Here is a 26,738-nt window from a genome sequence, read left to right on the forward strand (position 1 = left end):
ATGAATGGTCCGACACTCAAACGTGTATCGAACGTGGCGCACTTCAGTCGCTCCAGTCGCCAAGCCGCGCGCTCGGTCCTCAACTTGCCACAAAAATCGTGCAACACGCGAAAGTTTTTGCTCCAACGCGAGTCGACTCGAGTCTCCCTCTCTCTCATGCAACTTGGAGTCCTTTACCCCACGGAAAGGAAGCTTTTAGGCGTCGGTAAATCGGAACCAAGGTGCACTGGTCATGGTCCCCTCGATGAGCTTATAACGGATTAATCTACAAGATAACTCCTCAATAAGGGAGCCAGTTCTCCCCCTGAAAAGATGTCCCAGTTCCACCATCAATACTAAAGTGAAAACTAGTATCCCCAAGCAACTAAACACAGAATAATTTATATTAAAAGTGCGGTGCTAAAAGCAAATACAATTTATATGAAAATACACAGAAATATCCAGTGAAGTGTTGGCATAAATAAACAGAATCTTCAAAGCAGTTAAGTAACCTGCAATTGGATTTCAAATTCAACCATTTATAGGTAAGAAAATAAACTACAAATATGGATTATGGGATAAGCATAGGGAGAGGTTTTAAAGTAGTCTGTGAGTAGGTTGGAAATGTAGAGCTGGCCTTATGGTTAACTATAAGCTCTGACAGAATTAAAGTAGGCTAAAATTCTTGCTCACAATTTAGTTGGAGTCCTACCAAAAGTGATAGAAAAAATGTAGACAACTACTAGAAGGCTTTTCCTTTTTGAAATGATTAATATTAAAAGCTTAACTAAACTACAAAAAACAACTTTGCTTTGACAGACAAATCTTTGTATTTATTGTCTTACATTTTTATATTCGACACATTGAAATGTAGCAGACAAACAAGACTGAAACCGCAGGTGTAGAAGGTGTAAGGTGTGTAGGTGTTGTGTTTAAATTAGAGGTCGTTAAAAAATAAACACATATGAAGAGTTAAATCCTATAAATTGGAATGTTTTTTTCCAATTACTGAGCAAATAAGCCTCCTCCAAAAGGTATGTTATTTTCCCGTCCTTCGTTAGCCCCAATCAGGATTTCTCAGCCAAAATGCAGCTCATGGGAAAGCGCTCGAAGATATCCCAAACATCGAATTTCGAATGTTTTTAAAGGCTTTAAGGAATCGATCCCACACGCACAGTGTACGTGTGAGAGCAATAAGAATTGTGAGTGAAGAAATTTTTCGAACTCCCGCCGAACGATCTGTCGTGTACGTGAGACTCAAATGCACACGGACAGTGTACGTGAGAGCAATAAGAACTTTGAACAAAATTCGGAGAGAGAAACCATCATTCGAACTCGCTCTCTTTCGAACTCACACACACACACGGTATTTGCGGCTACGAATTTCTGGTTTGGCGGTTGATACGAAAATGTTCTCTGCGTCCGCAAAGGTAGAGCGGCATCGATGCCCGCAGAAGGTGCAAGGGAGATGGCAGGCGACACACACAGTGCTGCCTGCTCGCTCGCACTCACGTGTGTTCGAATTTGGTGTTTGGCTCTTCGTTTTTTTACGCGAGTGAGTGCTTGATGAATGCACTTGGATGTGGCTCTATAGTAGCCCTACTTGCTCGTACTCGCAGATACAATTGGATGGGTCGACATTGGTGGGGTTGGTACGGGGAATGGTATGGGGTAGGGGAAGGAGACGGGGACGGGGAAGGGGGGCTGCGCGTGAGCGAGCGAGTGAATGAGTGTGTGAGCGTTTTTTATTGATGCTCGGATATTTGAATGATGCCCGAGCATTCAAAGTGAGACGCATCGAGCACGTAGCCGCGAATACATCGAGTACCGGAATACACGGAACACGGAACACGGAACAACCTAAAACAATCCGACACACAATTGTCCATTGGATGCAAAAGCTGCACAGATACTTATTTGCACACACAAAAGATACAAAGATACACTTCGCAGATACATGATGGATGGGCAGCAGAGTGTTTTCAGTGTCAGTGCGCTCATCGATGACGTCTGAGAGGCATTCGCGAATCTGATGGATAATCATAAATTCGGCGTGAAATTCTCGCAGATACTTTAGCCATCTCGTAGATACTTATCGCGTTCGCCTCCTAATGGGCCTCATCTACCCCGGCCGGCGTCTGTGACAAATTGCCTCTGTGTGTGTATGTGCAATAAAAGCCGTTCAAATCTGCGGCCAATTAAGGCTAAAAGTCATCCAAACATACATTCCTGTGGCAAGTGCAGGTATAGTTAAGGGACTCGCCAACCCATTTGCCTTGCCAGCAGGATGCAAACGGATTAACTCTTGAAATCCCAGCACAACTCTTGCCTCTAATCCATCCTCTAATGCCGAGCTCATTACGATCCGAAGTCAAATGAAAAAAACTCTAAATACTATTCAAAGTGTATTCAGTGATTAAGTGAAGTGAATATTCAAAGAATTCACTTGCTATCTGGTAAATGCCAAACGCCGACGGCTAACTGGAAATTGTGAGTAGAGCGAGTTGTAGGGGTAATAATTCCTTGCTTGGGAAGAGCGTTCTGTTTGAAATGTTTTCTTTTATTTTGGAAAAGAATCTGCTTAATTTGTTTAAACTATTTTCTTTTTTTTATTTGTGCATTTTTTTTTGATTGTGTCTCCAGAAGAGAATTTGCTTAAGTAAAAAGTGAAGCTCGTTTTCTCCGCATTTGAGTTTGTTTTTGAGTTGAAGGTATTATTTTTGTTTATTTTGTTAGAATTAAAGTACATTTTTATTCCACAATGGTCTTCCGCACTTTGTAGATATTCTTTCCATTTGTTTACACACAACTTTCAGCAGCTTCTTTTACTACTTTAGATCAATAAAAATCGTTCGTTGTCCAAAAACCAAGCCCCACAAAATTTCCATATACTGTCGCATACATTGGCTGCTACTTATTCCCTTTTATTTGGGGTTCGGTTTCTGGTTTTTCGTTGTGTGTTTAGTAATTTTTCATTGGGTTGCGTGTGCGGTATCAGCGCCAAGAATTTTCACTTCATTAAAACGAAATGCAGCCGCTTTCGAAATAATTAAGAGGCACAAAGGCGAAATGTCACAGCGAATGAAAAATGCCTAACAAGCAGCGAATATAGAGAGGCTAATCTAACCATATAACCCCATGTACTCATCCCTATATACAACACGTATCCCTCGCATAAGTATGTATTGCAGCTATGTAGGGATGAAGCAACCAAGGCATAGGTCTGGCCCCTGTCCGGGACTGCGGAGTCATGCTGGCCAAGACGCCATGGGGCGACGACTGCAGAGCGAAACCGAAATTATTTTAAAGACGGGAACCTGGGCAGAAGACGGACGCATTGGTCTGGAACCGAGATGCCGAGTAGCTGCACCAATGACCGACTGCTCCTGGGCCCTAGACAGAGTCCCTGCATGGGCACTTTTTTTCTGATATAAGTGAATCGAGCGGAGAGAGAGAGAGAGAGTGCTGGGTATATGTACATATGTGGACTGAATGGATAAAAATTCCACTTGATGTAGGTCACTTTCATTTGCCTAGCAATCGCCCTCGCCCTAGCCATCGCCAGGGGTGGGCCAAGATCAAAGAGTGGCAGCCACGATTGCATAATGTGGGCACAACAGAGAGACAGTTACAGTTGCAGTGCCAGACCCAGACCCAGGCCCATTCTCTGTCCCACTCCCAGTTTTCATCTAGCTAATTGGCCATATGAGGAGGAGGCACACAGAGGGGTGTACCGACTTGTAGTACGAGTATGTCCAAAGTTCGAGTGTCTTCTGCATTGTGGCAATCGTTCTTTATGCCCATTATCATTTCGCAGTTGGCCTGCGCCTGGCGGGGACATTCATCATTCGCGAGTTTCGTATCCCTTTGCCTCTGCCCCTACGATATTTCATCGTTACTTATTCATATTTATAAATCAAAATCCCAAACACGCAAACTTCTCAAACTGTGTGCTGAAGTCGTTGATCTAAGGGGAAATGCCAGAAATGTTTGTACAATAGGTGCTGGGAAACTTTGAAGGTTGTTGAAGGAAGCAAAAGTCAGGGCACAAGTAGACCTCAAGCAGTAGACTTGCATGCAAGGTTCTTGAACTATTTCTGATGTTCCTTGTTGGATATATAATTCCATAAATTCTGCATCTTTAAATCCTCGTTAATTGATATCTTTGAGGTCTGCTCCCTGTCCACACTCCATTAATTACATCCCGCTGTCAAAATCTGAACCCAACTATTTAAACGACAATAATCTGCCCCTAAACAGTAGCCAAGAACCATGAAATATTACACAATTGAGTTGTCCTTGACCAGGACGACGACTACTCTGAAATCTCTAACCAAAAACCATTACGTAACACATCGTAAATTATGGCAGAAATGGCCGCTTGCAGTGAGGATCGTTGGCTTTGATTGGCTTCGAGTATTTGGAAAACAATTGAAAGAACTCATAAAAATTATGAGGAGCGACAGGCAAACAAACAAACCGCAAACAGAAACTGTGACGAGGGTTGCCACAACAGATAGAAACCCAACGAGCGAGAGTGAAAGAGAGGCCAGACCCACTCCAAAAACAAAACACACAAAAAAAGATGAGGAGGAATAATATTTATGACTATTTTTATGAGGTGCTTACAAATTTTTATGAGTTTTTAATGGGTCCACACAGAGTCTGTCGCCTTCTCTGTCCCACAGCTGGCTCAGCTGCTTAGGCAGTGCAAAAGAGACAGCCAGCCGCCCAATGAGTGTGACTGCGCGTGCGCAAATACCTTTATTCATATTTTTCCCTTTTTCTTTGGTTCCGTTGTAAAGTCTGTTTATCTTTTGTGTCCAACGATCTGTACGTACTCACGTGCGTACCGTGTACCGTGGGTTGGCCTGGACCGCGTAGACCCTAGTTTTAGAAGCGGCGGCATGTTTACATGTACACGAGCTACGCCCATGTCGTTGACAACAAATATTAAAAATTATGATTTATGATGGGTACAGGGTTCTCTCTTCTGCTCCATAGTGAGCCTCTGTTTCCATACACAAAAATCTGAAATGGTGACGACAGCGGCCAAGGCAGCCAAGGCGACATTTGTAGAAGAAATAACTGCTTTGGGTGGTTTTGTTCATTTCATAATTAAGATGGTGGCGAGGAGAGTCCCCTGAGCCGATGACGTACATGACGATGATGGAGTGGTTAGAAATGGATGACAGTTTGGTCATTAGGTGGTTGGGTTTCTAAGCAGCATTGGACTTGAACTGTGAGTTAGTTTGAGGAGCCAACAGGGGAATAGAATTGGCTATTGGAGAAGAATGGATTTTTGTGGAGGAAGAAACAGGTTTAACAGATATTTGTGGACAATTAATTTATGGATTATATTAGTGATTAACTTCATTTTCTTTATGTGTATTGTATTTTGATTATTTAAGGAAAGTTTTCTTAAGGGAAACATATAGAAAAATTCGAGTTCAGAGCGGGATAAAACAAGTATCTAAAAGAATAATGTATTTGTGAGAAACTCTGTATCGTTTTCTTGAGACATCATTGTACCCGTGTACATGCCATAAAGTATAAAGATACATATAGACAGCGGGGCCATTAATCCTGTAACCCAACCCCTTACAAAATCGCTTTAATTATCGATTATGCAAAAGTTAATCATCTTAATTACGCATATGCTCAACCTTCCCAACCCCCCTGAAACGTACGCCCAAAAGTCAAACTGCTCGACCTCGACCTCTCTCTCTCTCTCTCTCGCACTTTCCAACGAGAAAAAGAAACCCCGTCAATGTCTTGAGGAATTTTTCATGAAAAACCCTTTTCAGCTGTCGCCTTCGATGTGTGCCCCAAATTGATTTATTGCGTCCACGGCGGACCCGACGCATGTGCAACTCAATTGCTGTTTATTTTATACGAGTATTACCTCACCTCACCTCGCCTCAGCACTCCTCACTTTCCTTTCGAGATCAGCTCTCTTACCTGTGGCAATGGCAATGTGAAACGGGGAAAGGAAATTCGTTCTGCGGTTTAAGTATCGGGACAAGAAAGAAATTTCACTCCCATTTGAAGGCATATTAAAAATTGTTTATACAATAGAGGAGTGGATGGATAGGACTGTGGCTGGGACTGGATGGGATGCATCGGATCGGGAGGACAAAAGGGAAGACTGACTTGTTCGCTCCCTCGTCTCCGTCGCTGTCGCCGTCTCAAACCAAAATGTCGCTGGGCCCCGAAAGAATTGCCATAATTTATGGCTTTCTTATGACATGGACCGACGATCGCCAATCTAAGACAATGTCTGGCGGCTGTCTCCCTCCCGTCCACTGCTCCTCTGCCAGAGATGTGTCGGAATATCTCTCTCCCTCTCTGTGTGTGTGCATCTTTGCCTCTTTTTCGGGGTGCCCGCAAATTCGCTTTGCGTTTTTATTATTCATGGATTTAATTAACACCAATTGAACCGCTTGTCGCCTCAACTATTTGGAAAACAATTTCCAAACATTCGTATAATTTATGAGCCCCCGCCGAATTTCGCTGAATATTTAATTTGCCCTTAAGTGATCAGAAAATCAACGGAAGCAGCCGCCTTACGTTTACTTTTAATTTTACCAACTGAAAGTGGAACGGGAAGTGCAGAGTGTTGTTCAGTACAATCTTCAGATATCAATTTAAACTCCACTTAAAGATCTTTCAGCTGCACGTTAACTATCTTCCATTCCCGTTCCCGTTGCCGTTCCGTTCATCCATTACTGTGAATCTTTGGGATCTCTCCACTTAATCAATTTTCATCGCTTCCATTCCCATTTCGCCACCAAATCGATCCGACCCCATGGACAGTACAAATATCTGCCAGTCAAGACAAGGGTTCAACGTTCAACGTTCAACGTTCAACGTTCCAAGACGGAGTCAAATCCGCAGTTGATCCTATAATTTCCGTTGATTTCGGCCTTGTTGTTCGACCTAAACATTGGCGCTTGCCTACAACTATAATTCTCATATTGCCAAATCGAATTTGGTTGGGTTTCCTTTAAGGGGTGTTCTGTGGGGGAGGCAATAACCACCGTTAAAGTCTATAATCGGTGGAGTGGGAGAGATCCCCTGCTGAAGGCTAGCTAGCGCTTACAATAAGTATTTCCTTGGCCACGTTCCCCGTTCTCTGGGTTGTGTTTTGTAGAACGCTACTCATCAAATAAATCTCTGTCCAGTGGTTGAGCATTGCTCGTGTCTTCTTGGCCATTTCTGTTTTATCTTGAGAGGGGGAGGAGACGTGGTATGCGCCTCTCGTACGGCGTTTTAATTTAAGCCCAACTTGGCCAGCTCCTTTCATTTGGCCAACATGCTAAAGGGTTAAATTGCCCACTGAATCAAAATTATTGGTTTCAAGCAGCACACAAAACAAAACAAAATACAGCAACAAAAGGGCAGAGGGGGGAAGTTGCAGAGTTCGTTGCATTGTTTTTGTCCAAAGTTCTTCTCTCTCTCTCTCCCTCTCTCTCGCTATCTTATTTTGGCCATGTTCATGTGCAGCGGCCTCGCTTGGCCTCTTTTGGCATTGCGTTTTGCACTTTTTCGGCTTTCAGGCGATTTTCAGCCTCGATGGCTCGATGGCTGTGGCCTCCTCCTCCTCCAGAAGGACTGGGAAGTGGTAGAGGTTGTGCCTCGGTCATTGCTTTTGTTTGCTATCTCCAGCGACTCCAAGAGGAATACAAGTTTTCTGCTCCATTGAACAAACACTGGTACTGGTGCTGGTGCTGGTACTGGTACTGGTTCGTATCTCTGCGATGGTGCCTGGCTGGGCCACGGACAAGTGCAGCCCCAGCAAAGTGTGTCCAGAAGAGTGGGCGGTCCAGGCATTCCACAAAGACCCAAACTCCCAATACTTGTACATAAATATATCCACTCCAGTCCACTCCACTCCGATGCGGTGCCTGTGACTTGGTTCTTGGTTCTTGCTTAAATTGCATGCTTAGGCACTGAACTCTCTCTCCTCTCTCTCTCTCTCTCTCTCTCTCTCTCTTGCGGGTCTGTGGCCCCAGGAGAAACCCGATTCTTTACCGTTCTAAAAGTTATAATAATAATAATAACAACAACCACGTAGAAGCCAAGCGAAAGCCAGTGAAATTATTAACCGCCGCACAACATTTTGGGGGAGGAACCAATCAACGGACCCCAGAGACGGGGGGCACAGTGGTTGGGATGCCATTTGATTGGAACTCTTTGGCTGGGTTATTATCTGCAGGAAGCAGCTCAATGGTTGAAGGACCTTTTTAACGATCTTTTAAAGTTCCCAGGAAGGAACTTCTTTCTTTTGGATTATGCAAATATAATCGACCAGTGAAATCTCTTTCTTACGTACAGAAAGAGGCCCTACAGCATAGATCTTCCTGCATCCATAACTAATTGAATTTGCACTCTGCTTGCGCTTCATTTCAGATACTAATCGATTCGTAGACGACAGACCACAGAGAGACTGGCTACAGAATGGATCCAGATTGCTTTGCCATGTCTTCGTACCAGTTTGTCAACTCGCTGGCCTCCTGCTATCCGCAGCAGATGAATACCCAGCAGAGTCATTCGGGCGCCAATGCCACCACGGGCAGCAGCAATGGAGCCGCTGGAGTCACTGGCGGCGGCGGGGCGAACGGTGGGCCGGGCAACTCCGGTGCCGCCACGCCCGGAGCCAATGACTATTTTCCAGCGGCGGCAGCCTACACGCCCAACCTCTATCCGAACACGCCGCAGGCACACTACGCCAACCAGGCGGCGGCATACGGCGGACAGGGCAATCCGGACATGGTGGACTACACACAGCTGCAGCCGCAGCGACTGTTGCTGCAACAGCAGCAGCAGCAGCAGCAACAACAGCAGCAGCAGCAGCAGCAGCAACATGCCCATGCCGCGGCGGCCGTGGTGGCACAGCAGCAGCAGCAACTCGCGCAGCAGCAACTCCCGCAACAGCAGCAACAGCAACAGCAGCAGCAGCAGCAGACAAACATCAGCTGCAAGTACGCCAATGATCCGACCACACCAGGAGGCAGTGGCGGTGGAGGCGGCGGCAGCAACAACAACAATAACAGCAGCAACAACAACAACAACCAATCATTGGCCAGCCCGCAGGACCTCTCCACGCGCGACATCTCGCCAAAGCTCTCGCCCAGCTCGGTGGTGGAGAGTGTGGCACGATCCCTGAACAAAGGAGTGCTGGGTGGCAGCCTAGCGGCCGCCGCCGCCGCCGTGAGTCTCAACAACAATCACACAGGTGCTGGGGGTGTGCCCGTGGGCGGCGGTGGCAGTGGTGTGGGTGTCGGCGGTGTGCCGGGCGTGGTCAATGTCCCGATGCACAGTCCTGGTGGCGGCGACTCCGATTCGGAGAGCGACAGCGGCAACGAGGCGGGCAGCAGCCAGAACAGCGGCAATGGCAAAAAGAATCCGCCACAGATCTATCCTTGGATGAAGAGAGTGCATCTCGGACAGAGTGAGTATTGAAAAATATATTATAAGGGAGGAAACTTCCCCGGAAATTATTAGTGAACCATTTCTGGAAGATTATTATTATCCACCGCACCGACAAGCCCCATTGAATGCGCCATCTAATCGATGTGCCTGCGAGACACTTGCCTCACTCACCTCACTCGCCTCACTCATTTGCCAGCCGAAAAATGTTGCAAGTGAGTAGCGTAACATCTCCCTGCTACCGGAATGCTTGCCACCAAGTTGTCTGGCAAACTGTGCGCGCGGGGAATCTTGTCAAAATACATAAACAATACCTCTCGGCAGCAACAATTTCCCTCACACCTACACTCTCTCCCACAATGCTCCACTCCACAGATGGGAGCAGGGGGGTGTGGTGGTGGGTGGTGGGTGGAGCGCTGCGTGAAAAACTCGACCGCGAAAATCGTAGCGCGTGAAAATTGTAAACAAACGGGGGAGGCGATCCATCGTAGAACCCAGGGACCTGGCACCCGCAGCTAAGACGGACTGACTCCCACAATAACTCATAAAACCGACACACACTCAGGCACATCTGTAGATACAGATACAGATACAGATACAGATTGCATCCACATGATACACAGAGATACAGATACAAAGAGACGGTTAGTGTAGCCTGATATAAATCTCAGCAACTCGCTTCGTTTATATTTAAATTTAAACGAGAAAAAAAGTTTTGTTCATACGAAATTTGTTGGGCTGGAAAATTTGTGAACGGAAAAATTGTTGAGCGATTTTTCATCATGTCAATGGCGCGCACACAGATTTTTGTCTGTGTGCCACAGCTGCCTGCCACTGCCACTGCCACATCCACATCCACCTCCTGCTTCTGGTACTCCTTCTCCTCAAGTGGATTCCCTTTTTCTGGCCACCTCTCATGACCCATTGATGGAGAGTCTCTCACGACGCGAACGGAGTTCGCCGCATAATCAAATTATTGACCGCAGCAAAAGATTCTCCATCGTTTTGTGGCAGGTGGAAGCTTGGCGGAAGGTGCTACAGCAGGGTAGGGGGGAGGTATCTATGAGATTAATTGGATTGCAAATTGTTTGACATTTGCTTGGATCTACCTGAGTGCAATTTAACTTGCAGCTCGTTTATTATTTGAACGCCAAGCCAACAAAAAATAATTAAATATTTCTGTGCAGTCGTATTTATTCATATTAATCATTTGACACGGGGTTCTGGGAAACTATTTTTACGATTGGAATTTTGATTTGGGAGGCGTTCATCTATCAAATGTTTCGCTGGGCTCATTAGCCCCTTGGAAGGGGCAGCCAAAAGATCACAAAACATATTAGCAAACCAAATGAAAGACATGCCCAGCAAAGTAGGAGTTTTCTCTGCTCAAATATCCATAAACTTGTGTGCTTTTCCCTTTCGCTAACCATCGATAATTGCCTGGTTGGGAAAATTGCAATTTTCCATTGGCCACTGCCTCTTGACAACCCAAAATCACAACATGTCAACCAATTAAAGAGACGTTGAAAAGCCACATGAACTGCACTTATAAATTGTCAGTCAGTCAGTCATTCAGTCAGCAACAACCTCACAGATGCAGATACATATTGATTAACGAAGCTGAAGGAAAACTTTGCCTGATTTTCCATTTCGATTTAAGTGTGTGTGTGTGTGTGTGTGTGTGTGCGTGCGGTGGAAAAACTCGTTTCATGTGCGCTTCCAATCAATGGGGCACATTGTTATTATTTATGTATCTGTAACTCATGGCAGCAGCAAGTATCTGTGTATCTATGTATCTGTTATGCAAATTGCAGCAAGTGGAGAGGCACACAGTACAAATTGATGGCTGAGTAGAGTAATGCAGAACATGAACTTCTCGAGGGAATATGAATGAAAAGGCACTCAAAGATCTCCTCGACGATCTACTCTCGAATGTATCTGTATCTCTTCATCTGCTCTCCAAATGTGCAGTTTTTTTGCTGTTGTTGTTGCCGCATCTCTGCCATGTTTGCTGTTTCGTTTTTCCCTTGAGTTGTCATGCATCGACGAGATTTAATTACTTTCTTAATCATATTCTGTTGAGGCTAATATGAAAAGCAGCCATCTATAGCTACATTTTGTACATGTATCTTTGGATACACATAACTATAACCTATCTAAGACTGCCAATTAGTTGTGTGTGTGTGTGTAAGTCATGGGGAACATTCTCTCTTACTTAGAGATACATTGATCTACTTGGGGTCGGGTTTGAGTTTGAGTTTGAGTTTGTTTCTGGTTGTGGACTTTTGCCCCTAATGGCGGCCGCACCTCCGCGGACTCCGGCAGAGTCAATAGCCTTGTGCTTTGTGGCAATTAGGCTTTGCCACTTTTTATCGTGGCTGCCACACAACTCAATTTTCTGTCAGCAAATGTCTTTATTAGAAGTCCCTTGCCTGCTGTTGGCATGTGTTAGATTTCCCTAGAATTATAATTGCGGCTGCCAAACTAAGAATCGCTATTAAAAATGAACGTTGTTGCAGGTGCCAAGCAGCTCAAATACCAATAATAAAGGGTAATCTAGGGCAGCAGGCAGCAGGAGGGCGGACAGGGTGCATTGGCTGAACATTCGGTGATTAAAGTCCAGTATAAAGCAACAGCAAGAGCGAGGAGCTACAACATCATGTTAACAATTATGCAAATTTGAAGTGCATGTTGCTCAGAGAAGCGGGAAGCAGCAGCCTGGGAAGAGACGGGGGATGGGCTGGAGCTGGAGCTGTGGCTGGGGCTGGGGCACGACGCTGATTGCATATAATCACGTCAAGTTGTTACTGTGGCAACCATTTTAAAATGTGTAAGAACAAAAACCTCAGCCCCCAAAACGCCATCTTCCCAAAAGAGAGAGAGATATCGAGAGGAGCACAAACAAAAAACCAGAATTCTGCGAAACACTTTGCTCCCAAGACACAAAAAAGAGCTTCTGGCTAAATGGTCAATTCTTGTGGGTATATTGTGTAGTGTAGGTACGAGTATGTATAGATCCATGTTTAGTTAATATCGCATGCAGTCTTGTGAAGTTGTTTGGCATTCGAGAAAGGCATTCTCTAATTGACAAGACCAAAACTGGCACTGCTCCAAGCAGATCATCAAAAGATGCACCAAACAGATACACACGATAGATGGATAGATAGATAGATGGATATGTGTATAGATACAACCTGATGACTGGGAGACATCACTTACGAAATGTCAAATGCTTATTAGACCTCCCATCTCCTCCTCGTCTGTGTGGGCCATCCATTCCCGCATAGGCCACAACATTTGTTGACAATTTGTTGAATTTCTGTGAAGCGAATACAGGCCGCACCCCAATTAGTGGGCTATTTATTTATTTAATTTATAATTTTGGGTACTCTGCAAGGCATTGGAATGGGCTTCAAAAGCGTCCTCAATCAATGGGAAAATTACGCTAAGATGGCCATGGAAAATGCAAACAAAACAGAAGCCAATCTGCGAGCATCTTGCAGCACCCAATGAAAACTCTCAGCTCGCTTATGAAACTGCTTAAACAAATATCTAATGCATGATCCATTATAAAATCCAGTCTATTTTCCAAATCTAAATTACAAATACCTCTTGGATCAGCCTTTGGTTTTTGGCCTGAGCTCTGGCTCTGTCGTGCCGTTCAACCCGAAGGCTCTGCAGATGCAGGATGTTACATAAAATTAATAGTTTGCAAACGAGTTGAATGCCAGATACAAGATACGCGACGGCTGCTGCAAGGCAACGGCAACGGCAACGGCAACCAACCACAGAGAACGTTTCAAGCGTCTGCCATAGCCACAGCCACAGACACAGCCACAGCCTGGACGTGGACTTGGGTCCGGTACGGGTCTGAGTCTGAGTCTGACTCTGGGTCTGGGTCTGGTTCTGGGGTGTTGGTGGACCTGCTGTTGGGCTTGTGCACTGTCCCCGCTACTCGTCTATGCTGGCAGCAGCTCCTGCTCTCGATCTTGCCATGCCATCCGCCATGCTGTTTTGCAGCAACAGCAACACCAGACCAGACTGGGAGTTGCAGACCACAGGACAGCGACCAAGACCCAGACCCAGACCCAGACCCACAAGCCAGGAAAAACGCGCGCGGCATTCGTTGCCTCAATTACATTTTCATTAACTTGGAACACGACTTTTCAAATAGCTACGTTTAATCATAATGATTGTTATTATATTTGGTCGTACCCGAACCACCAGTACCCCGCTGCACTGTCCCGCCTCCCTCCCTTCTAACCCAAAAATCATTTTTGTTATGCCCAGCGAGAGGTGCATACGAAATATGGACAGGGATTCTGCATCGCAAGGTGCTGAAAGTGCAGTAGAACATAAATTAATTTTACTGCTCGGCTGGTTCCATCGAGACGATGATGGGTCCAAGAGCAGAGCCCCAGAGCCAGAGCCAGAGCCAGACCCTGCTCCCTATTATTAGCGATCTTTCAGGCCGTTTCCCCCACGAGCAAGAAATTTTGGCAACCATCAGAGAGTGTCCGCATGCCGAGTCTTGTCACTCAGGCACTCTGGGTGATTGTTCTTAATGAAACTGAGTGGCTCATTCAGAGATGTCGCGCTGCTAAACGAATCATCACTTTGCTCGAATTGAAATTCATTCTTCAGTTCGTTGAAAAGATAGGCATGGGACAGGGCCACTCAAGAGTGAATGGGCGAAATTTGCATAAAAAATCATTAGCTCATTAGGCAGGCAAGACAACCAACACATTCATAGAGAGAAAAGAATACATTTTTGGTTTTGTTTGTAGGTCAACGCGATAGTGCAGTTCTATATATACTCGCACATATCCCATTGTCTGACTTAAAAATATCACTCATCGTATAGCCCACATCAGCTTGGCAAGAGAGTGAGGAAAAGGCTTTTAAAAAAAGATGATTGAAGAGTCCAGAGGATTGTTTATGCCCCGAAAAGAACATTGTGGCCCATTGATGCCTTCAAGTGGCAGTCGGCCACCACCTTTTTGGCCAAAGTTAATAAAAGCGCATAAAAACCTGGGGAAGCAGAAAGGCCAGGCCAGGCGGAGGAGACTCAACAAGAACGAGACACTAACAATGGAGGCCACTCACAAGATACAAAGACAACAATATTTAAAGAGCCAACAATGGCGCCACTAATGACTGATGATGTGCCAGCGCTGATAGATGCAAACGCAGCGGCATCCGCTGCAGAAACGCCCGCAGATACAGCTGCAGCTACAGATTCAGATACAGATACAGATGCATCCATATTCAGATACGATTCAGAGTAGCAGCAAGACTGCAATGCAATAGAATCATTTCACATCTGTAACGACATTCTAATGGACTTGGAAGCATCCAAAATGTTGTTTACTTTTCCTCCACTTCCCATTGTTTAGAGAGCAAACAGATCAAGCCGTGTGTGTACGCATCTATGGATACGTTTATACATATACCTATCTATATCTTGCAGATATCGGGGGAAGTGGAGAAAATTAAATTGCGAATAAAGCAAAGTAATTGCGATTTGAATGGTGAAAAAGTGCGAGCCATAAATCCAACTGAGTGTCACGGCAGCGCTGCATTGCAGCGAATTTATCAAATTCAGTCGCAAATTGGCTCACATCTGCAGATTGTTTGAGTTGGGGCCGCACTGCCACACTGCCGTGCAGAGGAGTCCACTCGGGTCCCATCTCGCTGCTCTCAGCCTGTTACCGTTTTTCCCCCTTTTTCTTTTGCCGCCTTTGCGCCGAGATACGCATAGAATATTAATCTCTTCTCGCATTAACTAAAATGAAATGAAGTGACGCAATGGCGATAAGCGCACTGTGCGCACAGTGCTATGAAAGTGGTTAGGAAATTGTAGATCAATATCAATATTGAGGAAAATATGTCCTAAGCTCTTCCATTAACCCAAACTTCAATATCTTTACGTTTAGCACACTCTGAGTCTCACCTTAAATTCCTTTCCACCCCAATTAAAGTGTTTCTCTCTCTGCGTGCTTCTGCCCACTGTGCCTGAATCCACTGACTGAAACCAGCAACAGGCTAGGAAACCCAGAGAGCAGCCACAGACCTTGGAGCTGTGTGTTGGCCTGGGGTTCCGGGCAAACAAACGAAAACCAAGTTAAACGAAAACCATCACAAATCGCATACAATTCCAGATGAAATTGTGAATTATTAATGCAGGCGGCAAAACTATTTGGCTGAGTAGACAAACCCACGGCAACCTGGTGCAGGAATCAGCAGGAGCGGCGGGCGGCGGAGGATTGTGGAACGTGTGCTCGGCTGGGGCTGCCACCTCCATTGAAAATTGAGTTACACGCGTGGCCAGGGCTTGCGCGCTGTCGTATATATGTATCGGTGAATGTGGCAGATACATATGTATCTGCTAGCTGACTGGGGCTACGTGCAGTACCGTCTTACATTTCGCAGATTAAACCGAGTGGCCCGCCACCTCAAGCCAATTCGATTTAAATGTCTGCCACTTCCACTTGGCTTTTCCTGGCCATATTTTGTAACCTTTTTCTGTCTTGCGCTCTCGCTCTCCCTTCCTGTTTATGGCGTGCTAAAAGCACTGGGGTTCAAGGGTCAGCTCGTCCTACAGCTCCTACTCCTCTGTGTGTCCCTGCCTTCTGCAGTGACAGCTCGAATGCAATGGCAACAATTGCAATTTGTTGGCAACGTTCTGCCCTTGGGCCCAGAGCGACTTCAACTTTCAGTCCAACTCTACCGCTGCAGGAACTCTTGCCTTACTTTCCACTCACACAGATGCACACGAGCGCCCCAATACTGTTAACAACATTTCGCTGCACTTCGCGGTTCATTAAAAGGCGGGCGGGCTGGCAAGTCCCAATCCCAGGCGCAGCTCCAGTTCGAATGGAGTCCCAGTCCCCCTCTCTCTCTCTGTGTCTGTCTCTCCCCTCCAGCCACCGCCACTGACGACAGCAAATTTGCACATTTCCTATACGCGAGAGAGTCGAAATTAAAAGATTTTTAAAAACACCTTTGTAGCAAGTTTTTGAGAAACTTGTTCCGCGCCCTGACTTCACCATCTTCATCTTCATCACCTCAGAGCTTCAGAGCCCCCAGCCTCTGTCTCAGCCGCAGCATCAGCCTCTGAGCCTCTGAGTCGTTTGGGGTTTTTTAATTTTTCTTTTTTTTTTGTGCCTTTTCCCCTCTTCTTTTTTAACGTGTTCACATCTTCTCTGACATGCTGTTGGCTCTGGAAGCAGCCATGTTGAATACTTTTGTTTTCTAAAAACGAATCTTACGATTTTGTGCGCTGTGCTGTGCTGAGTCTTTTTTTGTTTAAGTTAAATTTCAAGTTAATTTTGATTGCTGCCCCGGCCGGCTTTGTATTTTGTATTTCCATTTAATTAAATGTGCAGAAATAGTTGTTCAACTGCGTGCGGACTGTGGGTTGATCATTGTTGATCATTTTTGGGCAGCTTATAAATTTCCATATCCATGAAATAAATAATGAAATGCAAAGAGAACTCAGAAGGCAAATATGTATTATCCAGGAGAGTTATTTGAGTAGATTCAACAGCTCTATTAGGCACAATTTGAATTCTGTTAGCGGAATGATTAATTGCCCTTTAAATAGAGCAGTTAATGGCTTAAGTAGAGCACTTAGTCTTGTGCCAAGTCTTGTCCTCACTCCTCACTCCTCACTTGCTTTATTGATTATAAAACCGAAGTGTAGATTCGTCTGATTTAGGCAATCGAGATAATTGCCTTTAAATGCATCATCAAAATCGCATCCACTAACAAATTAAAGACTTCTGATCACAGGGGGAGGAGTACGAGCATTGAAACACAAATTGCTGGCAGCCAATCTGATGGATCGCAAATGAATTGAGGCCCCAGCCCCATCACACAGAAGTCTGCCACAAAGAATTATGGGAGATAATTGAACCTAACGCCATTGACAGTAGCCCGTGTCGCGCTCGCATTATTCCCTCCCAGTGTTCCACGACTTTGCATTAATAAGGAATTCATCACAATTACAACAATTGCCACAGGATGCAATTTACAAAGGAAATTATTAATGGAAAGTCAATGAGTGCGACGCGAGTGAATCTAAAGCCAGGAGGCAGGAGAAAAGCAGAACAGGAGAGATGGAGCAAAAAAAAGCCTCACAGAGATTCTTCAACGTGCCTTTGATTGATTACAGAGTCTGGTCGGGTCTGAGTCTGGTATTGGGTCTGCTTCTCTTGATTTGGTCCTGGTCGCCGTCGTGGTCGTGGTCATCATCAGCGCCAGTCAAAGACCTCGAGCAGTTAATCATGGTAGCTGGAACAAAAATGAAAAAAATAAGAGAACGAACTCCAGAAGCCAGACAACGACAACGCCGCATTTTGTAGCGCGTTCATTCAACTGCAGACGACAGGACACTCATTGAAAATGGGTGCAACGGTGCAGGGTATCTCTCTCCAAAGAGAGACAGAGAGAGAGAGAGAGAGAGAGAGAGAGGGGTGGTGGCAGTGGCAGGGTGTCTGTTTATGCGGTCTTTACACGGCGGCAGTGCCAGTGCCAGTGGCAGTGGCAAGGGCAAGCAGGAGAGGGAGCGAGGGAAGGAGTTCGCCAAGAACAGGTTTTCCTTCTTCCACTGCTTGGATGCTCTGCTAATTTATGTGCGCATGCGCGACGCTCGCTCCCTACTCGGGAGCCCCATAATTAACTGAGGTAGTCATTTTGGATTCGAACATGAACAGGCAGACATACACACAGGCATAAACCGCTTGTATTTTAATACGGAGCATACACATAAATGTAGTTCAGCATCATCATCATCATCATCGTCTTTGGGGTGGAGAAGAGTTCCTCTCTTTAAATCAGAGATAAACGATAATTATCCGAGCGAAAATGCGCGCATAAATAATTTGCAAGAAGTCACATTAAAATTGTATCTAAAAGATACGCGTTCCCTGATAACCACCTCACACAAGCGCTGACCGATGTCTGGTCACGGTGTCCTCGCCCCACCGCTCTCCCCTTTCGTCCACTCTCTGGCCATGTTCTTCAGAACAAACTTTCTGTTTGGATTCCCATTTCATTATGTTTTCTGCTGGGGACGGACTCAGCCTGGGAGCCTGCGACGCGCCATTAAAAATTAAAAGCTCATTAATTATGCAGATAATTCATTTATTATATTTTCAACACCATACAAAAACAGCGGCATAATTTGTTATTTAGCTCATTATGCCAACGCAGAGAGAGAGAGAGAGAGAGAGAGCAGGATGGGTGAGAGTTGGGTTGTGTTTTGTTGTGTTCTGGCAACTGTTTCGAATTGGAAACAATTATTGTGAAACTCCTTCGAGTGGTGGAATGACTCTCTAAGGGTTGAATAGTCTCTAAAGCATTTGGCATTTGGGGTTAGGTCGAGGGCGGGCACGTGTCTCCAGAGGGCGTTTGCCTTTATCTAATCCCCCAAAAAGCACTTAAGCGCAGGGCAACCCAATCAACAGGTTGATTTGGAAGGTGCAAAGGCAAATGGGACTTTTAATTGGTGTGATTGGTTGTTAGGTGAAAAGTGATTGAAGAGGAGCAACTGAAGGTTAAACTCAATGAGGGAGTGTGGCTATGGGAATGCATTATGAATTTTCATAATTAAATAAATATTTACACTATTCTTAAACACATTCTCAACTCTCCCATTGCCAACCGGAAACCATATGCTCTTCCATATGCCAGCGCCTATGGTATCCTCAGAGCACACGTGTCCCCCGCGCTCAGGCCTGTACCTACACTTCGGGGTTCAGATCGTTTAATTTGCCAACAGAGCGCATCAGCTGTTGCCGAGCTTCGTGCCACATGATGTCATTTCACTCGAGTGGCTCTGGCTTCACATTTGAAAGAACTCAAAGGAAATACTCTGAGAATACACAGAGAATTGTGGCGGGGTCTGACGAAATACTGAATACTGAATGCTGTTCGTGTTGACAACAAACACGGAATATAAAGTGAAAAATGCTTTAAAGCGAAATAATCAATTTACTTCTTGACATAATTTCCATTTTTCACGAAAACCAAAAGGCAGCCACGCGAATGCTCACGAAAGAAAACCTGAGAGAGAGAGAGAGAGAAAGCAAGAGAGTGTGGGGTGGGGTGTGGAGAGAGGGAGGACAAGGCCACGCACAATTCGCACACAAAACAAAAAGAAACCCCAAAACGTGGTTTGTGTGTGGGGCCGATGGGGGATGGGGGATGTTCCAGAAATTGGCTGCATCCCATTTCGTGGAGTGTTTTTAATATTCTTGCCATTTTTTATGATGATGCCCGCCCCAGACTCAGCCCCGCAGCCCGACTCCAACTTGACCACCACTCCTGCCGACTGCATCGTTTCCTTTATTGTGAATTGTGATTAATGATGCCCAGTACTGTTACCAATTCCATTCCCATTTTCCCATGCTGCTCCTGTGACAAATGTCCGTCCCCGCAGACAGTGCCAGTGGCATTGGCAGTGGCAGTGGCAGACAGCGGACAGTAGTTGTAACTACGATTTAATAGCACTTTAATGGTGTGTGGACATCGATAGACCCCGGAAACACCTGTTGTTCGAGCGTGTTATTAGCGCGTGCCAGTGGGAGAGAGAGAGAGGGGTTGAGATCTCTTCTCATGGTAACACTTTCATTATCACAAATGTCACATCATTTGTCGCATGGCCCCCAAAAATAAAACACACACACGCACAGCCATGCACACAGAAGCGTCTGAAAACCCCAGGGCATCATCATTTATCACCTAAGGAATGCAACTGAGAGGGAAGAGAGAAGATACATGCTCAAGATAGCACCGAGACAGAGACACTGAGGCACACACATATTTGATTAATTCTCTTTTTCCGAAAGAAATTAACCCGCGCGTACGCTGCACATGTCCCGACGACCCCTGTGGCGGCCCTTTTGACTCCACCAGGCCCAATCCTCCATTCCTATCCTCATGCCCATGCCCATGCCCATGCCCATGCCATTGCCATGCCATTCCGATCGCTTCTCATGGTTCAAGATTTATTTCTTCCAACAGACCTCAAGCGTGGCATCATCTCTCTCTCATTCTCATTCCCATTCCAATTCTTTCTCTCTGTCTGATTTATTTATGGAACTGTTTGAGGTTTGAATCTTAATACTAAAATTTGTGCAAACTGTTTTGGGAATTCCTCCCCCGTCCCGTAATTAGTTCAATTTGTGACAAATTTCTACCACTGTTTGTTTTGGCCTTACAAAACTCTCTATAACCAGGCACAGACCCAACCCAATCCCTCTTCTTATGAGTAATGATCCTGGGTCGGAATTTTGACATTGATAATGGTTTTTGGTTAAACGACTCATTAAGTAGCCACCGCACACTGGATCTTGTCCAGTCCAGTCCAATCGGAAGTGCGTTGATTTATGAACTTTCCTTAGAGGAATGAACCTGCCCTGACTCATGGACACTTTGGAGTTGGTTTGTCGCAGTTCCCTGTAAGAAATACTACAAGTTCAGAGATGTTTTCCTTTTTTTGCGCTGGGATAAGATCAAAACTGAGGCCGCCAGATGATCCCAGGTGCTGGGAGACGCTTGTGGCCTCGCTCCTGCCTCAAAGTTGAGTCTCTGGTGCCGCACACGTTGCTGATTACGATGACGATGTTCAGTTGTTGTGGCTGGGGCTGTGTGTATGTATATTTTTTATTTTTTATTCCAACCTCCACTGACCAGACGCCGGCCCGTTGACAAATGACTGCTACAAGTGTTTGTGACAAGCCGCAAGTATCTTTTTTATGTTTTTTTGTTGCCTTATTTCTTGTGTCTATTTGCGCCACAAAAACAGAAAACAATTAAACTTCAAAGCTGTTGGTGTATCTGTACCTGTGCCTGTGTCTGACCTACACCAAAGGTTTTCTGCTTAACTTTGAACCTGCCTTCAACTGGGAGAAGTCTGCGGCGCGTATGCTAATCTCGTGTCAATCACAGACCCGATCTGCCAGCCAGTATGCAAAGAGATAAAGACCAAAACATGGGGGGAAACAGGCCCAACAGACAATGGCAATTTGAATTGCAGAATGCTGAATGCTGCAACTGACACTGAGATCGAAGTTGGAGCAACCGATCGACCGTGGATCGTCACTTAATAAATTCTGAAACAGATCTTTTGCATGCAGTCCCCCCCATCCCCATGTTGAGATGCACCAAAATATTTCAAATATCAACTGATATGTTAAGCGGCTGTCAGCTGTGGTCCGAGACCCGAGCACTTGACGTCATCTTGCATGAAATGCAAATAAAATGTCCAACAGAGTGGGGATGTCATGCCCAAACACACAGAAGTTTGAATACCCTTTTTGAAGATATAATTCTCTCAGCATTTGAGTATCTAAGGTTGTTGTCTAAGGCACATTTAGCTTTTGAACAAACATCATATTCACAAAGCCCCAGAAAGAGTACATGACAGAGCGGCAACAACCGAAACTAACAAAAAGTCACACACAAGCGAATTCTTCATTCTTGGGGCGTTCATGTCTCAGAAATATGTACATACTCGTATGTATATATGTATTCATGCAGAATCCAATATGTCTATATAGTATTTCACAAATGCCCAGACGTAGCAGATCCCAGTGCCACTCTCTTCACATCCACATCCCGTTGAGGTGGCAGGGAAATGGGAACAAACTTGTAAAACGCTTCGAGTGTTCGCTCATTGGCGCTGTCAAGAGGTCTTCCTTCCTCCCATGATCTCTCTCTCTCTCTCTCTCTATCGTTCTCTCATTTCCCCTCTGATATAAGCACGAGGAGTGATATGACATGCCAGGTGCCGTTTCTGTGGCTGTGGCTGCTCTGCCCTGTCAACTCATTCGGGGGGCTTTTGCGCTTTTGCGCCTGGCCATGACGACAGCGATGCGCTACTTACTCGCATGTAGTTAACCAAATGAAAAATAAACCAAAGACTGGGCAGACGAGTCTCACCACAGTGCTGACACTCAACGGGTTGCGGATGTCTGTGTTGGTTGATCTTTAGTCGGAAATCAAACTAAATTTGAGTGGGCATTGGGCTGAAGAGTATGAGAACTTCCCCAGAGGCAGATGATGGGCAATGAAGGGGCTGATTTAGACATAATGGGAGAGAAGACCAAAGATAAGTTGCAGATATTGCCAAGAATTCTGGGGAATTACAGCTCTTCAAAGAAGTTTATGCTTTATGGAGCTATCTTACATTTTTAAAGATCACTTTTGACCATTTTGGGTCTGGCCAAACTCCCCTCAAAACTCTGGCAAATGCAACCCAACATCTCTGTGGCAATTGGCACTCATGTTGCCCCTCTTTTGTGGTAGGGTGTAAGTGTTGTAAACAAATTGCAACGTATGACAGCAAAACATTTGACAATTGTAAATGGTCGATGGCAGTGCAAGTGTTCAGCGTGTCTTTGTTGTCTCTGCCAGCCAGCAAGCACTCACATGATTTGCCAACCATCAAGAAGGGAGAACATGTGAATAGTACCAAGAAGAGCAGTACTCTAGCAAAGTTTATTGATTTGGCTGGTCCCTGGGCAAGGTCAGAGCCGAGCTTATGAAATAGTCACAAGCAAACACTCAAAAATGTCTGCACATCATGCATCAGTCTGACCCTTGAAGCCGTCTGCCAAGTTTTTTGAGGATGTGGTGGGGCTCTGGTAAAGTTCTGGGCTAATGGCAAACTAGAAATATTAGTTGCACAATCAATTTGATAACCTGACTGACAGTTTTGTCCAGACTGGGTCAAGAGTTGGTTGGGTCTTGGATTACTGCAATTCAATTTGTAGCCACAGCAACAGCAACAATCAGCCATCTCTTTCTCTCTCTCTCTCTCTCTCTCTCTCTCTCTGCGGATCCGCATGACTGATGAAGCCGATGGCCGTTGTCTGGTTACTGTCTGCCTGCTGTTTACTTGGTCATTAGTTTGCACCCATTCAGGATGTGGCAGCCAGGGAGCCAGGGATGTGAAAAGAGCTTTTGATGTTGGCGCTTCCACACTCACACACACATGCCTCAAGCCGGTGTATCAGTGTGTGTGTCTGCTTGGAGTAGCATTTGCCACACTCAAATTCACTTTAATTAAATGAGCGGTAATTAATTTCAACTTTAATCGGAAATTCCATTTAGATTTTCCACGCTGATTGATGTGACCCGACATCTTCCGCCAACGTCACATCGAAGACCACGAAAATGAGACAGCAGACAGCAACAAAAAAGAGAGGGGAAGAGGGAAATAGAAGAGGAGGAGCAACTTGTGTGGCACATTTTAAACTTTTGTTGGAAAAACTTTAAGCAAACTGAAATATCTATCGAAATTTACCAGATTTCTGCACAGCTAAACTTGTAGCTGCAAAAACTTATCCCTTATCTTCTTTATCTATTCCAAAACTAATTCCCATTTAGCAAATGGGCCATGACCCATATAAAATCAGTGGAACGTGGAATAAGATCCCCCCTACAAGACATAGAGATAGGGGAACGACATGCCCCAAACAGGGAGACAGACAGACACACAGAAGAGGCAGCGGTTGCCGTCTATCACATTGACTGACTGCCACACATTTCACAGATATAAATACTAGAGATACAATATCTATTGCAGAAGGCATTGGCCCGGCCCATCCATGCCCATGTCCATGCCCATTGTTTCTGGCAACTCTTTGGCTCTTTGGGAAAAAACCAAAAACAAAATGCAAACGAAAAGCAGCGAATACGAGGCGGGCGGGCGGGCCAATTGACTTGGCCATAATAACACGCCACGGTAAATGGCTTTTAAAAGTCTACTTTGCCACAGCACGCCCCCTCATTATGAACGACGCGTTTCCAACGCCCTCGTTGCCTCAAAGTCGGAGGCCCAATCCTCGCACAGATGACAGAAATCTTTTTTCGGGGGCGACTCACAATGAACGGGAAATTGTCATTATCTTTCGTGAATATAAAAGCGATACAAAGAGAGGGAGTGAAACATCTGTCTAGGGCGATACTCGTCGTACCAGAACTCCTCTCTTTCTCCTTGGCAATACAAAGTTGTGGTTTTGGTTTGGGTCTGTACTTTTCGGGTGCCACCAAATTGCAGTTTGACACGTCATATTTATGAAATGCGCAACGTTGCAGAAAATCAGAAAATAAATGAGAAAATTAACTGCCTTGGAGCGCTGGTTGGGTGCTTCATGTCCACTTGAACGTTCGAGGATTGCCTAGAAACGCCTACAAATAGTGGAAGGGGTTGAAAGGAACAGAACTTAGATTTTAGGAAACATTTTTACCGCTCCCACTAAGAGAAGTTTCTTCTTTTTTATTCTTCTGCACAGGTACTGTGAATGCCAATGGCGAGACGAAACGACAACGGACCTCATACACCCGCTATCAAACACTGGAACTGGAGAAGGAATTCCACTTTAATCGCTACCTGACACGCCGGCGACGCATCGAGATCGCCCATGCCCTCTGCCTGACGGAGCGACAGATCAAGATCTGGTTCCAGAATCGACGCATGAAGTGGAAGAAGGAGCACAAGATGGCCTCGATGAACATTGTGCCGTACCACATGGGTCCCTACGGCCATCCCTACCATCAGTTCGATATCCATCCGTCACAGTTTGCGCATCTGAGCGCATAGGACGCGTGGCACTTTTCGGGTACTGGTTAGAGACTCAATCAGTTGTATCAGGAACCATATCAGACGGCGGCGGCGGCGGCCAGTGTGGCCGGTAGCTATCAGTCGCAGGGGCCGCAGGATGCTCTGTCCCTTGGCGCTGGCGGTAATAACGGAGGTGTTGGTGGCATCGGCAGTGGTGCTGGCGGTGGTGCGGGTGTGACGGGAGGCGGTGGCAGCAGCAATAGTACCGGCAACGGTCCCAATTCGCTCTTCTCCTCCGCTGCCAGCAACTCCAATGCCGATTGCCTCAAGTATCCGCAAGAGTTCTGATCTCAGGTTATCATCAGGCAGCAGGCGGAGGAGGAGCAGGAGCAGGAGCAGGAGGATCAAAATCATCACCAAATGGAACGGCTGCTGGAATCGGACTGTGAGCCCGATCCAGAGCTGGACCTGGACTACAAAACTGACATTGTTGGCTGCAACATGTTCTGCTGCTGAGTCGATATCCATAACTTTGCGTTGTCACCTGTCATCTGCGACCTGCACACCTGCCCCACATCTTGCCTACCGCATACCGCATGCCGCCACCCGCCTGTTCCAGTCGCCGCCCGTCGATCAACCAACATCAGAGACGATGCTTCTTGTTTGCAACTGATTCGTGTTAAGCTAAGAAACGAGCTGTTCCCCCCCACGGCAACTCGTTTGGGTCTATGATACTGGGATGTGGGACCCCAAGCAATCACACAGTTCTATACGATATTTGATATGTTTCCTTCAAAGGAAGTTCCTTCTTAAAAACTTTCCCCGAATTGAGCACAGCTCTCAACTGCCTGGGGAAATCCAGAGATTTCCTTTCTGTTTCCACCTATTTTATGTGAGTGCGTGTGGTTCCCACCCAGTATGATGGACCTCTTTCTCTAAGCAGTATTCGAAAAGCTGTTAGTCTATAAGTCTAGCATAAATTTTAGTCCCTAAGAGCTGCACAGATGAGAGGAGATGAAGATCAAGTTAAACAAAACTAATATCTGCAATAATTTCAAAGTGATTTCTAACTAACATTAGTTCTTTGTTTAAATATATCCCAAATCCAAATCCAAATCCAATACCCCAATACCACCCCAAACACCCCACCCTCCAGGGAGTCCTAAAGTGTGTACTTAATACCTAGCTAGTAGATATTATAAATCTAGTTACCCACATAAGGCTTTGTTTAGTTTGTAAATAGCAGAGAGCGCACACCTCCGACTCGACGACAGTCCCGCGGGGGATGCCTTTCTTTTTATTATGTTTGTGTTTCGTTTAGAAATGAAAAATCTTTGAAACTATCTCTAATGTTCAGTTTATTTTGTGTGTTGTTGAAAGTGCTCTAGCAGCTTCGAAAATGCTTTACTAATTTTATCCAAAAACAAACAAAAAGAAAACAGATTCAAATCGTTTTATCATTTGCCACTGAAGAACAAATTCGGAAGTCAAACAGGAACTAAAAATATTTCACATTTAGCATAGAATTCGGTACGGAAACTGGACTTCCTTTCGAGCAGCAGCATTAATCTATTATTTATTTAGAGACCTCTCAGCAATGTTTCATATCTGTAAAAATATAAAACAAAACAAAAAGAAAAGAAAACGAAATGAAATAATAAGCAAACGAAAATCTTGAGTAGAGCGAGAATTGTTACACTCGAAAGCTAAAGGAAACCCCATAACCGTAATGTAATGTAATTATTTATGCTGT

General features: G+C 45.3%; 1 protein-coding gene across 2 annotated transcripts; it reads left to right on the forward strand.

Annotated features, from left to right (window-relative positions):
- Window positions 1-26,413, forward strand: LOC117586146 (homeotic protein Sex combs reduced). Of its 2 annotated transcripts, none has more exons than XM_034276039.1 (3): window positions 1-524; window positions 8,392-9,433; window positions 24,717-26,413. In XM_034276039.1, exons 2-3 carry the CDS (start codon window positions 8,440-8,442, stop codon window positions 25,022-25,024), a joined length of 1,302 nt encoding a protein of 433 aa, XP_034131930.1. In that variant the 5' UTR covers window positions 1-524; window positions 8,392-8,439; the 3' UTR covers window positions 25,025-26,413. The 2 variants fall into 2 exon arrangements, with proteins under 2 accessions (XP_034131930.1, XP_034131932.1); XM_034276041.1 differs by lacking the exon at window positions 1-524 and adding an exon at window positions 1,779-2,469.
- The last annotated feature ends 325 nt before the right edge of the window (window positions 26,414-26,738 follow it).

This window comes from Drosophila guanche, unplaced genomic scaffold (assembly GCF_900245975.1).
Source record: "Drosophila guanche unplaced genomic scaffold, DGUA_6, whole genome shotgun sequence".
Taxonomy (NCBI): domain Eukaryota; kingdom Metazoa; phylum Arthropoda; class Insecta; order Diptera; family Drosophilidae; genus Drosophila; species Drosophila guanche.

Bases quoted from the DNA above. Each gene is read 5' to 3' on its own strand.
- LOC117586146 (XM_034276039.1), top strand. From the start codon at position 8,440: ATGGATCCAGATTGCTTTGCCATGTCTTCGTACCAGTTTGTCAACTCG. The intron at 9,434-24,716 runs GTGAGTATTGAA...TCTTCTGCACAG, and splicing joins GAGAGTGCATCTCGGACAGA to GTACTGTGAATGCCAATGGC.